This window comes from Grammomys surdaster, unplaced genomic scaffold (assembly GCF_004785775.1).
Source record: "Grammomys surdaster isolate TR1022 unplaced genomic scaffold, NIH_TR_1.0 125863, whole genome shotgun sequence".
Lineage (NCBI taxonomy): Eukaryota > Metazoa > Chordata > Mammalia > Rodentia > Muridae > Grammomys > Grammomys surdaster.
In genome coordinates, this window is record NW_021620689.1 from 194345 (window position 1) to 211229 (window position 16885).

At 48.4% G+C, this 16885-nt stretch overlaps 1 protein-coding gene across 1 annotated transcript; it reads right to left on the minus strand.

The window, feature by feature from the left end:
- Positions 1-8396: 8396 nt before the first annotated feature.
- Positions 8397-12417, minus strand: CUNH1orf216 (chromosome unknown C1orf216 homolog). The gene is made up of 2 exons (XM_028790167.1): positions 12343-12417; positions 8397-10121 (listed from the first exon to the last, which is right to left on the minus strand). Exon 2 carries the CDS (start codon positions 10119-10121, stop codon positions 9429-9431), a length of 693 nt encoding a protein of 230 aa, XP_028646000.1. The 5' UTR covers positions 12343-12417; the 3' UTR covers positions 8397-9428.
- Positions 12418-16885: the final 4468 nt, after the last annotated feature.

Below are 16885 nucleotides of genomic sequence, written 5' to 3' on the forward strand. Positions count from 1 at the left end.
TGGTTCCCCTCGCCCCCACGAATAACCGAGTCCCGCAGGCCGGGACATCAACGTAACAAAAACAAAGATTCAATGACTACCCCAGGACAGTCTCCTGGCAGCACCATGAAGGAGGTACCTGGTCACAATAATAATGGGAACATAGGGACACAGACTTGCTGGCAGAAGGTTTCTGGACCCTCTGCAGATGTGATATATCCTTAGGAATCTAGGAAGGACAATGAGGGGAGGTCCCTCAGCATCTTTGGGCAGTCCAGCCTGAAGGGGTTTTAAAGACCTGGAGTAGCCACTGTGGGTACAATAGCTAAGGGAAGAGAACCAGAGAGCAACAGAACCGCTGCAGCCTAAGAGAGAGTGTCCTGTATGTCGCAGGAACACTTTGAAAAGGCCAGGCCAGCACACAACTTTAGAGGAATCATCCATCCCCTGTACTGTAATTGTCTGGAACTTGGGGCTCTGAAAAACAGTTCTGTGAAAAACAAGGCACTATTCTGCTCCCTCTGCTGAAATCTCAGGAAGGTGGTTTTGTTACCGTTTGTTTGTAGGTGGGGTGTTCATGTAGCCCAGGCTAGGTCAGAAGTTGTTACGTAGCTGAGGATAATCTTGAATCTCTGACTTTCCTGTCTCCATCTCCTAGTGCTGGGACTATAGCATGTAGCACAACATCGATTATTTTATGCAGTTTGGGGACTTGAACCCAGGGCCTCATTTTTGTAGTATAAGCTGTCTCCAGCATCCCTGAAGGCTGTTGAGAAAGGTTTTATGGACTTGTGGGAACGTCAGACCCTGAGAAAATGATGTCGATGGTGTAAAGGGACTCATAAGTCCTTGTCAGAACAGTAAGTGACGGAAGCTGCTGGAGGAGAACCCTGGCATGATCCTAAATCCAAAAGAAGCTGTGGCCGTGTCTGTCCTAGAGAAGCCCATGCCAGTTAGGCTGTGCCTTTGAGAAGGGTTAGTCTAGTTCTTCAGGTGTGGGATTACAGTACCTGGAGAGAGAAAGAGAGAGAAAGAGAGAGAAAGAGAGAAAGAGAGAGAGAGAGAGAGAGAGAGAGAGAGAGAGTCTGAAGGCCCACCCCACCCACCTCACTATGCCATGACCTTGTGGAATAAGCGGCTGTGTAAAGAAATTAAAAATTGAGCACCACTTGTGTCCCAAGAAACAGGAAGAGCTGTGGTCAGCTGGGTGAAGAGCTCAGAGGGCAGATTGATATTCAGGCAGGGACCGGAGGAGTCTGAGGGAGGCAGAGGTTTGGGGGGTGGGGGGGTCCTGAGGATAGGTGAGTACAAAGGCCACAGAGATGAAGAGATAGCTCCTCCGATGGTTAAGAGTTCTGGGAACAGCCTAAGCAGGCACAAGGTTTAGGGGGAGTTCCTAGCCCTAGCTGTTTAACAAAAATGCTAGGTTTCCACTAGTCCAGTTAACTCATACCCATGAATCCAGTCTCTCCTGTGTTTCTGCTTGGGGGCTTTTGTCCCATGCATCCCTTCACAGCAGTGAAGGATGCACCCCGCAGCCCTCTCTCACGCTCCACCTTCCTGGCAAACCCTAGGGTTAATTCTTCCCTCCCCCAGAGCAGGGGTGTCGCCCTGCTTTGTGCGCCCAGGCGCTGGAGGTGAGAGCCAGGGGACAGCTGAGGTGAGGGGGGTGACGGGGGCGGCGGGGACCAGGCACAAAGAGGGGAGGGGGCTCTGGCTGCAGCTGTCCCGCGAGGGGCCGAGACAAAAGGCCTGCTGGCGGCCAAGCCGAGCCGTTTTCATGCTTGTTGGGATTAGGCGCAGGGAAAAGCGCTCGGAACCGTGATGATCAGGAGCCCGGTGCAGCCCGACGCGTGGGGCGGCCGGCGCCACCACCCCTGGGCTTTGTGCAAGGGCCGCCCGCTCTGGGAGGCCACCCCTTTGTCTGCGCCCCTCCCGGGGACCCCCAAACGTCAGCTGAACGTACCCCCACCAAGCCCTCTCCGGTCCTTAATGACTGGACGGGTCCCTAGGGATTCAGCCCCTTCCCAGACTCTAACATGCCATACCTCAAAACAATGAACCCACTCCAGCCACTCTGTTCCCATTCCGCCTGCCAGTTGCTCAACCCAAGGAATCTTTCCTCACATTTATGGGCCATGTAACGCATAGATTAGGAGATGAACTAGCTCTAAGGCTAAGGGTTTAGGTGGGAAGGAGTAGGATTGGAGAGGCGGGAGGATCTGGAAAGTTCTGGGATAGATCAAAGTCTAGCTGGAGAATCCTTCAGGCCTGGAACAAATTGCAGTCTTATTCTTGAGGGGTTGGGGAGTACTGGAAGGTCTGTGTCCCCAGTGAGCAAAGGTGCAGGTGTGTTCATACACAGACGTGGGTGCTTATCTGCCATCACTTGTGGATATGGAAATAGACCAGCATGTGTAAGAGGTCTGGCTCGGATCTCAGAGCATCTTCAATGTCCTTCTGCCCTTTCTGGCAAGAAGCATCCATTAGACTCGCTGGGCTGGTATTGAGATGCAATGTAGGTTGGTTGGTTTTTGTTGTTTGTTTTGTTTTTAAAGACAAGATCTCATTTGTCCTAGGCTAGCCTGGAACTTGCTATGTAATTGCGGATTACCTCAGTTGGACTTTCTAATCCTTCTGCCTTACCTCCTGAGTTCCTACAAGCATTTCCCCCACTACACCTGCTCTTATGAGGTGTTCAGGAACAAACCTAGCTTCTGTGCAAGCTAGTCAAATACTCTACCAACCAACTGAGCTACAGCCCCAGCCCAGCAATGTTCCCCCCACCCAAATCAATTTTATTTTATCTGTATGAGTGTTTTGCCTGCTTATATGTGCTAATACTTGTGGAGGCCAGAAGAGGGTGTTGCACATCCTTCTCCCCTGAACTGTAATTACAGAAATTGTGAGTTGCCAAGAGGGTGCTGGGAACTGAACCCTGGTCCTCTACAAGAGCAACAGTGCTCTTAACTGCTGAGCCATTTCTCCCTCCCTAGCAATGCTTTTTAGTACACAGCACAACTGCTCAGCTACAACCTCTGCCTCTGATGGCTTTTAGAGGAGGAGGAAGAGGAGGAGGAGGAGGAGGAGGAGGAGGAGGAGGAGGAGCAGCAGCAGCAGCAGCAGCAGCAGCAATGGGCACTGCTCCTTCCTGTTCCTATCGCTTTTCTTCTATATGAGGCGCTAACACTGGGGTCTAGTAGCCAGGTCACAGACTGCCATCAGGGGACAGTCACTCTCCTTAGAGGTAGCCGCCTCACTGTGTTCTATAGGTTTCAGGCCCCAGGCTGTGGAGGCCACTTAACGTACTTGAAGCCTTCTGACCCTCCCAACTGTCTTCTTCCTTAGTTCCCAGATCCTTTCTCATACCCCAGTTTTAAACCACACCCACGCTGATCATTCTGTGGGGGCTGACCCAGTTGGGGGCCTGTCCAGGTTAATTGGGTTTTTGTTTTATTTTGTTTTTTCTTTTGTCAGCTTACACAAACCTAGACATATCTGAGAAGGAAAAGGCCTCTAAAAGATTGGCCTATAGACCAGTCTGTGGGGAATGTTGTTTTGATTAATGAATTCTGTGGGAGTGGCCCTGCCCATTTTTGGTTCTAGGGTATAAGAAAGCAGGTTAAGCAAGCCATAGGGAACAAGTCAGTAAGCAGCACTCCTCCATGTTCTCTGCATCAGCTCCTGCTTCCAGGTGCCTGCCCTGCTTGAGATGCTACCAAAATTTTCCTGAATGATGGATGGTGATCATGATGCGTACACCAAATAAACCCTTTCCTTTCCAATATGCTTTTAGTCATGGTGTTTCATTATAATGGTAGAAACCCCAAGACGGGGACCCTGGTGAGAAAGGTTTGAATGAATGGAACCATCCTCTCTCTCCATAGGTAGGGCTACCTACCCCTTGGCAGTCCCTTGATGCTTCAGGTCTGGGCCTGCAGCCTGCTATTGGGGTCAGTATCACCCTATGTTATTCCTAAGCAAGACTCTTCACATGACATCCAAAACCTGGTTTGGATATCCTTGCTGTGGTCATAGAATGTCGTTCTTCAGGAGGGGAAGAAGGTGGCAATGACTCTCTCCCAGAACCTTTCCAAGTTCATGAGCTTCTCCTTATTCCCTTCCATCCCCAGGGACTAAAAGAATCCCCACCTCAACAATTAGCACATGGTTCCAAATTTAGAAATCTCAGGCTGGGACCTCCTTGGAGGATTGATGTCCCCTTCCCAGACTCAGAGTTGTCTCTACACTAGGCTCCTGAACACATTCTCTTTTATCTTTGCAGACCAGAGCCATGCAAGGCCAGGGGCAGGGTGGGACCCTGGAGGGGTCCTGTGCAGAGTAGGGATTTAATCTTAATTCCTATAGAACATCTCATCGTAAGGTCCATCTGGTCAAGCTTTATAACTGCCACAGGTGACGAAAGTAAGTCTACCCCAGGTCTGGAGGTATGGAGTAGCCCCAGCTACTACCCAGAAGTAGCCTCAGCCCCTCCTACCTGATGGGGAACTACAATCATGGATTTGGTTGGCTTAGCCATGGGGTCCTGCATCCTGGCCCTGAATTCTGCTCTAATGGTTGTGGCTTTGGCCAGTCCCCTTTTCAAACCTACCCCCACCTTAATAAAGCTGAGCATATCCCTAGACCCAAAATGACTAGTAAAGTCCTGTAACATGCTACTGTACCTCACTGCTTTCTTGGCTTGGTTCTCACCTTTTGTTCAGCTCAATGTGCTGGTTTGAGTATGCTTGGGTCACAGGAAGTGGCACTTAGGAAGTGTGGCCTTATTGGAGAAGGTATGGCCTTGTTAGAGGAAGTGTGTCACTGTGGAGGCGGGACTTTGAGGTCTGATTTGTCTGCTCAGGCTCCACCTAGTATGGAAGGAGAGTCTATTCTTGGCTCCTCCAGATCAAGATGCAAGATTCTTGCACCTCCAGCACATGTCTGCCTGCACACTGCCATGCTTCCTGCTATGACGACAATGAACTAAACCTCTGAACCTGTAAGCCAGCCCCAATTAAATGTTTGCATTTATAAGAGTTGCCTTGGTCATGGTGTCTCTTCACAGCAATAAAACCCTAAGACGGCCCCCTAGCTCCTACTTCATATCCTCCCCTTTCTGAACCAGGGCTCAAACCCAGTGTCTCTCTCTTGCTAAACACCCCTCAGCCATCAAAGAACTTTTCAAAGTTTTTATTGTTTTTACAATTGTTTGTTGATTTGTGTGCATGAGTTGTGGGCACGTGTCCACATGTGGAGATCAGAAACCATCTTGTGGGAATTAAGTTTTCTTGTTCCACCGCATAGGGCCTGGGGATCCAACATGTCATCACGCTTGGCTCCAAGAGCTCCTTCCTAGCTACACGGAGGCATCTCACAGCCCCAGAGAACTCTTCATGGAAAAGAATATTATGTTTGTTTGTTTTTATTTTGAAACAGTGTCTTATAGCCCAACCGCTGGTCTTAATAATTTCTTCAGATTTATTTTTTATATATATATATATATATATATATATATATATATATATATATATATATATATACTGTCACTGTCTTCAGACACACCAGAAGAGGGCATTGTATCCCATTGCAGATGGTTGTGAGCCACCATGTGGTTGCTGGGAATTGAACTCAGGACCTCTGGAAGAGCAGAGCAGTCAGTGCTCTTAACCACTGAGCCATCTCTCCAGCCCTGTTCTTAAATTTCTGATCCTCCTGCCCCAACCTCCCAAGCTGAGATTACAAACTCCCAAATTGAGATGCTCCAACCGTAAATTTTGTTTGGTTTTGGGCTGTGTGTGTTTATGTGTGTTTTCCTAGTAAGGGTCTTACTTGGGAAGCCTTGGCTGTTGTGGAACTTGCTGTGTAGACCAGGCTGTGCTCTTCCTCACAGAGCTCCCCATGACTCTATATTTCTCCAGTGCTGGGATTAAAGGCATACTGGGGTGCACACTGGGCAACTCTGCTTTTTTTTATAGACCTTCCTTCTATTTTTAAAAGAAAAATATGTCCCAATTTTTAGATCCAACTTCCTTAATGAAAAAAACAAACTGCTTTTCTATTAAAAAAAAAAATTCAGGTATAGGGCCGATGAGGTAGTTCAACAGGTAAAGGTGCCGTGTAGCCAAGGATGGCATTGAACTCCTGATCTTCTGCCTCCACCTCCCAAGTGTTAGCATTACTAACTAGATACTTACTCCTAAGCCTGAATTTTATTTTAATTTTTTTGCAGTGTTGGAGACTGAACCTGGAGTTGTACACATGCTGAATAAGTACTTTGCAGCTACATGTTTAGTGCCTGAATTTTTGATTAAGAAATAATCATATGGGGCTGGAGAGAAGGCTCAGTGGTTAAGAGCACTGACTGCTCTTCCAGAGGTCCTGAGTTCAATTCCCAACAACCACATGGTGGCTCACAACCATCTGTAATGGGATCTGATGCCCTCTTCTGGTGTGTCTGAAGACAGTTACAGTGTACTCAAATAAATAAATAAATAAATCTTAAAAAAGAAATAATCATATAAACCATAGTAGAAGACAATCATCTAGATTGCTATCAGCTGATATCTCAATCAGGCATGGTATTAAATATTATGGCTGGGGCATAGCTCATTGGGAAGAGTCTCAAAAATGCAGGTTCTGGGTTCAATCTGTAGTACTACAATAAGATAGAATAAAACTACATCTGTGTCAGCCATGTAAAGACCATGTGTTTTTGTCTTGTTTTTGAGACAGCATTCCCCCTCCCTTCCTCTCCCTCCACTCCCCCCCCCCCCATGGAATGGTGTTTCGCCTGCATTTATTTCTATATGAGGGTGTTGGGTCTTCTGGAACTGGGGTTACTGACAGTTGTGTGCTGCCATGTGGGTGCTGGGAATTGAACCAGGGTCCTCTGGAAGAACAATCATGCTCTTAAACTCAGTCATTTTCCCAGCCATCAGAGTTTATCTGTGTAGCCCTGGCTGTTCTGGTACTCACTGTAGAGCAGGCTGGCCTCTGCCTACCAAGTGCTGGGATTAAAGGCCTGTGCCACCACACCCAGTATGACTCTTGGCCTTTTGCAGTCAAGGCACCTTCAGAGCAGGGGTGTGTGGTATGTGCCCTCAGAATCTGTTCAAATACAAGTCTGACTTATGACAAGAGCAATCCCCTGTGGTGCTATTACAGCAGAGGCCAAATCTCTACTGTCAGCCTTGGGAGGCCCTGACCCGGCTAGGCAAATTCTGATTTTTTGTCCCCAGTATCTCTCAGGCTTCCAGCACTTGGCCCCAGCTTAAAAGTGGAACTCAGTGTGAAAGAAACCACCAGGTAACAGACAGAACAAAAACATATCCTCGAACGATTTAATTTCCTGCCTTAGTTTATTTATATTGGATCAGTCCAGAGGCCAGGTTCACGTTCATCATGCAAGCTGTATAAATGTCCCAGGGTCCACATCTCCCCTACTCTCCCATCAAGGATGGAACTGTTTGGAGATAGTGTGGAAGAGTCCCCACTTTGTAGATGAGGAGAGTGAGGGCCAGACACAGAATCAGAGCTGTCCCTGTCACCTGCTGCCACTCCTTTTTTTTTTTTAATATTTATTTATTTATTTTATTGATGAGTACAGTGTAGCTGTCTTTAGACACACCAGAAGAGGGCATCCAATCTCATTACGGATGGTTGTGAGCCACCATGTGGTTGCTGGGATTTGAACTCAGGACCTCTGGAAGAGTAGTCAGTGCTCTTAACCGCTGATCCATCTCTCCAGCCCGCTGCCACTCCTTCTTTGAGCCATTGCTTCACCCACTAGGATCCTGAATTATCTTGGCACCCAGAACCAAAACAAACGGCTCTACTACCTAACTACTGATCCACCCAATACGAATTCATCTCTATGGCATGAAGCCTTCCCTAGGGGCCCACCAATCCCCGTTCCAGGGGCCACATATCCTAAGAGTTTCAGGAGGCTGGAGTGACCCTGTCCTTTGACTGATTGGAAAGCTGAGTTCTGGGTCCTCTGGATAGTCTGATTAAGGAAAATGAACCAAATCAGTGGGACATTCACTGCTGCTAAAGCGAGGTAGGCAGATCAAGGGAGAGGTGAAGAGAAGGGAGGTCCCCCAACTCCTGGCCTTGGCGCATCTGGACCTGCATGCTTATACACACAGTCCCGTTCAACAGACTTAAATCAGTGTGGCTTTCAGCCTCTCCTCACAGTGGAGCAGGATAGTGTGTTTTGGAATTCTGTTCTTCACAGAGTTCTATCAGAGTCATTCTCACCCACCCTCACCTCCCACGGAGCCAAAGACCGGGTTCAAAAATACAGTTCCTTTTCTTCTTTCTTTCTTTCTTTCTTTCTTTCTTTCTTTCTTTCTTTCTTTCTCTTTCTTTCTTGCTTTTGTTTTCTTTGGGTTTCTACGTGTAGCCCTGGCTGTCCTGGAACTCACTCTGTAGACCAGGCTGTTCTGGAACTCAGAGATCCAGTTGCCTCTGCCTCTCCAGTGCTGGGATTAAAGGTGTGTACCACTAGAGCCCCGCTAAGAGGACAGTTTCTTCTATCATTCTTTATCTCCACTCCCACCCTGGCCACAGCCTCCACCACTATGCCAGTTCCCTTCTTGATGCCAATTCTCCACAAACCGTCCTAGCCAAACAACCATAAATGCATACACAGGAAGGCCAGTGCACCAATATATCTCTGAACCGGGGCTGAGTGTTCAGCTCAGTGGTAGGACATTTGCCTAGCATGCACAGGGCTCTGGGTTCAATCCCTGGTACTGTATGTCATAAGCAAAACAAACAAAAAGCAACCACCCCAGATAAAAAACACTTACAAAAAAGCCAACGTTAGGGACAGCAGTCTTAGAGCAAGATCAGAGGGGAGGGGATAGGAAAGGTAGCCTGGGCAACTCCAGGAGTACAGATCAGCCACAGCTCTCAGATATATGACAGTGAGATAGGCTTCTTGCTCCCGGAAGCTGGGAGGTGAGACTCAGTAGAGGATCAGGCTGGGGTAGACTTTGGGAACACAGGGGATGGGTAGATGCCCTGCAGGTGCAATTGAACATATATTTACACACACCTGCTCTTAAGTCTCTGCAAATACACATGTTCCTAGCACATGCTTCTAATGCCAGCACAGGAACAGGTAAGTCTCAACACACAGAGGTTCACTCACATCCAACACAAGCCTGTACATTTAAATGGATACACACACATACATATCTTTTGCCTCTACATTTGGGAATATATATACACATTCCTGGATATCTAGCCACACATGCATACATAAACACACATGCAACATGTAATACATACAAGTTCATTCACACATGCCTTACATACCTGCTTACATGTCAGCATACACCTAATCACGTATGCTTACTTGCACACATGCCAACTAATTCACATACTTCCTTGTGCATAACCACACATAAGCCTGCAAATATATACACTTGTACACACCCTTAGCCCTGGTCCTGGTGCCTGCAAGGTGCTTCCCTCTGTTGCAGACAGCGGATAAGTTCCTTCCGGTTATCTAGGATGGTGTCAAAGCTCTCTTGCAGTCGGGCCTGCTGGTCAACCAACTGGTGCTGCAGAGCCCGGATCCACTGGAGCAGTGCCAAGCGACGGTACATCACCAAATGCACATGGTGTTTCTCCTTCTCCTGTTCTTTGTAGCGCTCCTGAGCCTGCAGCTGCTGCACAGCCTGGGCCACGGAGGGCAGAAGGGGATCCAGAGGGCTCGGTCCTCGAGGGGTGCCACAGACAGGTTCTGGACTGCTGCTGAAGCTGTCGATGCTCAAGGAACTGCTGGCATAGCCAATGTCCTCCAGAGGCGAGCAGACACTGCTGGCACCACTCAACTTCTCTGGCTCAGCACCAGGGATCTCTGCACCCTCTGGGGGACTGCGGACTCCGGCCTCAGGGAGCCCAGTGGCTTGGAAGACCTGGTTATCAGAGGGTGACTCAGAGGAGCTCCTCATCAGAATGGGATCCACTTTGCCTGGCACACCATGCCAGTTCTTATTGGCATCCTTAGCACTCTCCACAAAGTTGGAATTATTGTCTGGTTGGAGGTCCGGTTGACATACTCCAGGAGGCAGGCTCCCCAGGTACTGGGCCCCCTCTGCCAGTCCTGGCTGGATGGCTGCAAACATCTGGACAGTGAAGGAGAAGCAGAAGAATGAGTCACAGCAAGACAGGATGGAATAGCAACCTTGAGCCCAGTAACCTCTTCATGGTGTCCCTCCCTTCTGTCTGATGATTTGGTCTGTTTCTCTCACAGGGTTTTCCCTTTAAGGCTGACCGTCTCTTTATTCTACAAACTTCTCCACAGGTCACTTCATCCTGTTAGAGCTTCAAGAACCATCATGTGTAGGTAGCTCTCAGATCTGTGTCCAGCCTGGATTCAACCCCTACTCTGTGACCTACCACCAGTTCTTCAAATTCTACACAGCCAAACAGTTCTCCTTTCAGGGTCCTCAGACAGGACAGCTCTGCTGTTAAGTCTGTCTAGCCAAATGCCCAGGAGTACCCTGGACTCTGACCCTCCTCCCATGCCCATCTCACTGTTGGTCATTTTGACCAACTCTCCTTTGGTTCTGGTCGTTTTGACCTAAGTGGTTGGCACAGCCTTTCCACTGACTCTCCTTCAATTAAAAATATAAATTTAGGCCGGGCAGTGGTGGCGCACGCCTTTAATCCCAGCACTTGGGAGGCAGAGGCAGGCGGATTTCTGAGTTCGAGGCCAGCCTGGTCTACCGAGTGAGTTCCAGGACAGCCAGGACTATACAGAGAAACCTGTCTCGAAAAACAATATATATATAAATTTAGGGGCTGGAGAGATGGCTCAGCAATTAAGTACACTGGACCCATGTCTCATTCCCTGAACTCAGGTCAGGTGGTTTACAACTGCCTGCATCACCAGCTTCATAGCCACCCACTCCTCTGGCCTCTCTGTTCACCCACATGCATGTGTGCCTACATATACACACATACACACACACACACACACACACACACACACAGATATACTAATTAAAAAAATGTCTAGTTAAATAACAACAAATAATACTTCCAAAAGGAACACACATCTATATCTATATAGATGTATAGGTATAGACAGATAAACTTCATAAGACCATCGAAGACCACAAACATTTACGTGATGATTCATAACAGCAAAATTACAGTAATAAAGTAGGAACAATGGGTGAGTCTTGGTGGCTCATGCCTTTCATCGCAGCGCTTTGAGAAGCAGAGGCAGGTGTATCGCATGAGTTCAAGACCAGGTTGGTCTACAGAGCAAGTTCCAGGACAGCCAGAGCTACGCAGAGAAACCCTGTCTGGAAAAACAAAAACAAACAAAAAAACCAAACCCAAACAAACAAAAAGAAGTAGCAACAAAAATAATTTTCTGGTTGGGGGGTCACCACAGCATGAGGAACTGTTTTAAAGGGTGGCAGCATTGGGAAGGTTGGGAACCATTGCTCTACTGTAAAGCCAGCAATAGCAGGTGTCGGTAATTACCTGCAGAGAGTGAATAAGAGCGACTACCGTGGGATTCCTGTACTTAGGAAGACACGGTAATCGGACCAGAAGGCGGCTACTGCAGAGGACCCAGGGCTTGAGGAGCTGATCTCTTTCTCCTCCACCACACCAAGGAACCCCTGTCTCCTGAACCCACAATCTCAAGCTGTCTCTCTTGCAGATCTGTCCCTTGAACACCAGTGCTCCTGGTACATGTTCACCGCGCCCAGTTTGCTCCGTCCTGATCCCTCCCTCTCTTTCTTCCCCAATAATCGCTTTTGAGTAGGAACTGACAGGAGGTTCTATTGACCACATTTCTATGACTGAAAGAACTGAGGCCTCATGAGAGAGAAATACTACTAAGTCAATCAAGCACCCACTAGAAAGGTTCCCCTATAGATGGCAGGCCCCTCCCCACATCCAGCAATGGGCAAACGTCATGAAGAGAGACTGAGGTTGGGACAGATGTTTCACCCCTTTGGCTTGTGAGAAAAGGCCTGAAGACACTCCTACCACCTCCCCCACCCCCACCTCCACTCCCGACACATACTCTAGTTTAAATTTTTTCCTAAATCTGGCCGGGCTCACAAAGGAAGCTGAGGTAGGGTGGGAATGGGACTAAGGATCCAGGTTCGAAAAGTCGGTGAAATGAGTCCAGACATCCTAAAAGATCAGGACTTTCCCCAAGCTAATCCACATTGTAGCGTGAAGGGGGAAGGGGCGGCTGTAGCATGGGGATTGGCAGCCTCCTAAGGGACAGAGCACTGTGATCCTAATCTCTACAGAGGCAGCTCCCCAACCCGCTCTCCTGCGGTGGGCCCCAAGCCCTCCATCAGGGCCCGGACTCACGGCCTAGAGGCACCCGCTCCTGCGGGGCTCGCAACGGTTCCTCGGGGCCTGCTCGCTGCAAGGTGGGGGGTCCTGGACCTGCGCGTGCACGCGTGGTGGCGCGGCTGCTTGCTCCCGGCACAGCGTCCCTAACCCCTGCCCGGACTGCAGAGTCCAGCGGCGGCTGCGCGGCTGGGCGGAGCGGCCTGACCCACGTGGGCCGGTCCGGTTCTCCGCGCAGGAACTGCCTCCTCCCGCGACTTGACCCGAGAGCCTTCTAGGTCCGGTGTCATCTCCTAATCACCCTGGCCAGGCGCCACGAATCCATCGGTTCTCTTTCCTGTAGACATGGCCACGAAATGCTTCCTTCCTGGGTTTCCCAGTGGCTCGGAAATTGGCGAGATCGTGGTGCGGGTCCAGTTCTGCTGCAGCACCGGTTGCGGTCCTTTGCCAGCTCCAGCTCGGCGCGCCTTTTCTGCCGAGAATTCTCTGCTCACCCCCCACTTACTCTATTTTGGGATCGTTGAGCTCCTTTCTGACTCTTAGACCTGGTTTTTAAAAGATCCCTTCACTGTACTGTACCTATCTGACTAAATGTACTTGGTTACAGCTAGGCGGATTTTATTGTTTTGTTTGTTTGTTATTTTGAGACGGAGTCTCAATAGGTAGCCCTGGCTGTCCTGGAAAGCACTATGTAGACCAGGCTGGTTTCCAACACACACAGAGAAATCTGCCTGCCTCTGCCTCCCAAGTGCTGGGATTAAAGGCGTACTTAATCACCGCCAGCCAGTTTTCTTTAAGATTTTATTTTTTATTTATGTATATATGTTAGTGTCACTCTCTCTCTCTCTCTCTCTCTCCTCTCTCTCTCTCTCTCTCTCTCTCTCTCTGTAACTAAGAATGGAACCCCACTCTAGGTAAGTCACAGTTCTTCCTTTAGACATGAAATTAAAAGACAAGACAGTGAAGATTTCAGACTATGCCTGCAGCAATCATATTTCCTGTCAAGTGGAAGAAGCCAGTCTGTGTACTAGGAGAAAAATGATACTGATACACAGGAACTGAGACAAAGACATGTGGCTGGCTAATGTCCCAGTCTCTGCTTCCTGAGTTTCTAGTTTTGATGCCTTACCATGAAGTTCATGTCTTGCCATACCCAACCTGAGTGGAAATTATCTCACTGGTAGTCAAAAGATTCTTGAATTAATATGCTAGCACAATAAGGCAACCCTAGCTTCTGCTCACTCACTGCTGTGTAGCTGTCTCCTCTGAACTGAAGCATCAGAGGGAGGATTGTGAGATTCAGAAGATTCCTGAGGGCCCTCTTCAAGGTAGTGAGTGAGGTAGGGGTTGCTGGGGCAACACAGACTCTTCAGTGAAGCTGCCTGCGAGTTGTGCTGGGGGATCCAGGGATGCAGATTTTGATTGGTCACCCAGCTGGACTCAGGTTTTCAGTGACCTAGCTGCCTTTGAGCGATTGACGGCCCTGTAAATGAGCCCTGACCATAAGCAATCCTGGTCAACTTTTTGGTTCACCAAGCTAGACTTTGATGGGACTGATCCTTCAGTCTGACATCACTGCTCTCTCTGGTGGGAGTGGCGGCTGCTCATGTCTCCTCAGAAGGGGACTGCCTAGTCCTCAGTAAGCACTAGCAGTTCGTGTGCCCTTGATAGTCTCCATTAGGACGATAGGGCCTGTAATCCACCCTCATGTAGAAGTTGAAAGGGTCTGAAACATAAAGAAACCATCTTGCCGGGCAGTGGTGGTGCACGCCTTTAGTTAAACTTCTTGACCTGCAGAACCTAGACTCTCAGAAACAACAAGCAAACCTGCAAAGTCTTCAACCACATACAGTACCAAACCCTTCCACTACCTTTTTATATATATGCATTCTGACTTCAAAACATAAAGAACTGTAAGTTAGGTACTTGCAGCTGCAGCTATTGAGAAGGTAGAGGCAGGAAGAACATTTGAGATCAAGAGTTGGAGAGCAGCCTGGGCAACATGGTAAACAGATTTATATGTCAAGGCCAGAGAGGTTAAGAACACTTGCTATTCCTGCAAGAGGACAATTGTTTGTTCCCAGTTCCCATGTGGCAGCACAGAACTGGCTGTTATTCCAGTTCCAGAGGATCAGACGTCTTCTTCTGGCCTCTCTACATGTACACCATGAAAGCAGTCATGCACATAAAATAAAAGTAAGTATATCTTTTTAAATAAAGATTATAGATAGAGGCTGGAAAGCTAGCTCAATAGAAAGAGTAAAAGTAAGAGTACTTGATCTTGCAAAGGACCTGGGTTCAATTCCCAGCACCCACACAGGGGCTCATGATATCCCTAACTCCTGTTCTAAGGGATCAGACACTGTCTTCTGGTTTCCATGGGCATCAGGCACACATATGATGCACATGCTTACACACAGGCAGACACTCATACTCATGAAATAAATTTTAAATCGTGTATTGATTATGATTGTTGATTTGAAGCCTGTATTATGCTTTGCATCATAACACCCCAACCTGGTACAACTCCCTCAATAATTCCATTGTTCTCTGTAGACCAAGCTGACCTTCGCAAGCCTGCTACAGCCTCTGGAGCAGCTAGGATGACAGAGCCATGTCTCCAGACCTGGCTTCTATCATCCTTTAAAGTTAGTTGGACTGAGCTTAGTGCTGTATACCCTTAATCCCAGCACTTAGGAGGTAGAGGCAGAGGCAGATGGATCTCTGTGAGTTCAAGGCCAACTGGGTCTACAGAGCAAGTTCCAGGACAGCCAGGACTACAAAGCGAAACTCAGTCTCAAAAAAAAAAAAAAAAAAAGATTTGTCGCCCCCAACCCCCACTCCTGCTCACCAAAACAAACAAAACCCACAAAACAAAACAAAAAACAAACCAAACAAACAAACCAAAAAACCCAAACCCCCTGCCAGTTGCTTCCAAATGACATAGTAACATGTAAGTCAAGTGGATTCCAGAAAGTGGCTTCTTGGTCAAGGCATTGTATAAATAATGCGTACAGTGATTCTGGCTGTTCCATAATTTCCAGAAACATGAGATTGTGGTGACAGAAAGGCTCAGGAAGCCATGGCTCTCTGTGTCTGGAAACAGAACACAGCTGCTGTTATTCAATCACCAGTCACGTCTACAGTCAGGACGCTGGGGGATCAATCACCCCAAATATAGAAATATCTTTGACTGTGTTCGCCCCTCTCCCCATATATGCCAGAGACACAGAAACCACAGGCTCACCAGGGTTCCGCTGCAGGCCAGGTCATCATGGAGGCCTAGAAGTGAACATCATGAATATTGGCAAACAGGATGGGGACCTGGCTGAGCGCATAAAGTGTTTGCTTACCGCACAAGTTTGAGGACCTAACTGTGGGTCCCCAGCACCCACATAAGAGCCAGGCAATGGCACCATGCACCTGTAACCACTAGCACAGGGAAGGCAGAGGAGATCCCTGGGGCTCACTGCCTACTAAGTCCAGGTTCTTGAGAGACTCAAAAAATAAGGTGAAGGTACAGGAGAGATGGCTCAGTGGTAAGAGCACTTTTTGTTCTTGCAGAGGATTATGGTTTAGTTCCCAGAACCCACATGCTGGCTCACAGCCCTATGTATCTCCAGTTCTGGGGATCCAGTGCCTGCTAACCACCCCAGGCACTAGGTATACATTCAATGCATAAACATACTTATAAGCCAAAGACTCATACACATAAAATAAATCTAAAACAACAACAACAGTAATGCAGAGAAACATAGGAAGATACTCAAAGTCAATCTCTGGTCTCCACATGTATATACGGAGATGAACACACCCACATGGGGACACACAACACATGCATGCATTGGCAAAGGACAAATGACAGAAGCAAGAGAGGCCAGCAGTGAGTAACCAGGTCAGGCCCCAGGTTCTGGGGTATCAGATAAGGAGAAAAGAGGAGGGGAAATTCCCCAGGCAACAAGGACAAAGATGAGAGCTCCTAATGGCGGGTGATTTCTCAGTGTCAGTACGCCCAGGAGGAGAGGGTGGATGGGATCTAAGTCTCGGAGTTCAGCAACCTTGTCCCTTCCCATCCACAAAGTGCTCTGCTTAGCACTGCGGGAGGATCAGGGCAGAATCAAGCCCAGTCTTGATGAGCTCCCCTTTTAGAAAAGGAAACAGAGCCGGGCAGTGGTGGCGCACGCCTTTAATCCCAGCACTTGGGAGGCAGAGGCAGGCGGATTTCTGAGTTCGAGGCCAGCCTGGTCTACAGAGTGAGTTCCAGGTCAGCCAGGGCTACACAGAGAAACCCTGTCTCAAAAAACCAAAAAAAAAAAAAAAAAAAGTAACTATAAAAAAAAAAAGAAAAGGAAACAGAGAAGAGTGGCCGCCATACTGCGATGGGCCCCGTGGAATGGGCACAGGAGAGAGGGCAAAGCTTCCAGAGGCTATTACTGGAGACTGGGCTTGACTGGATAGAAGTCACCAACACACAGCGAGCCTTGGAGACAGCGTGTTCTGAGAGCACTGAGACAATGGAGTTTGCCAGAGTGGCTGGAACTTGGGGGGCGAGGCGGAGGTA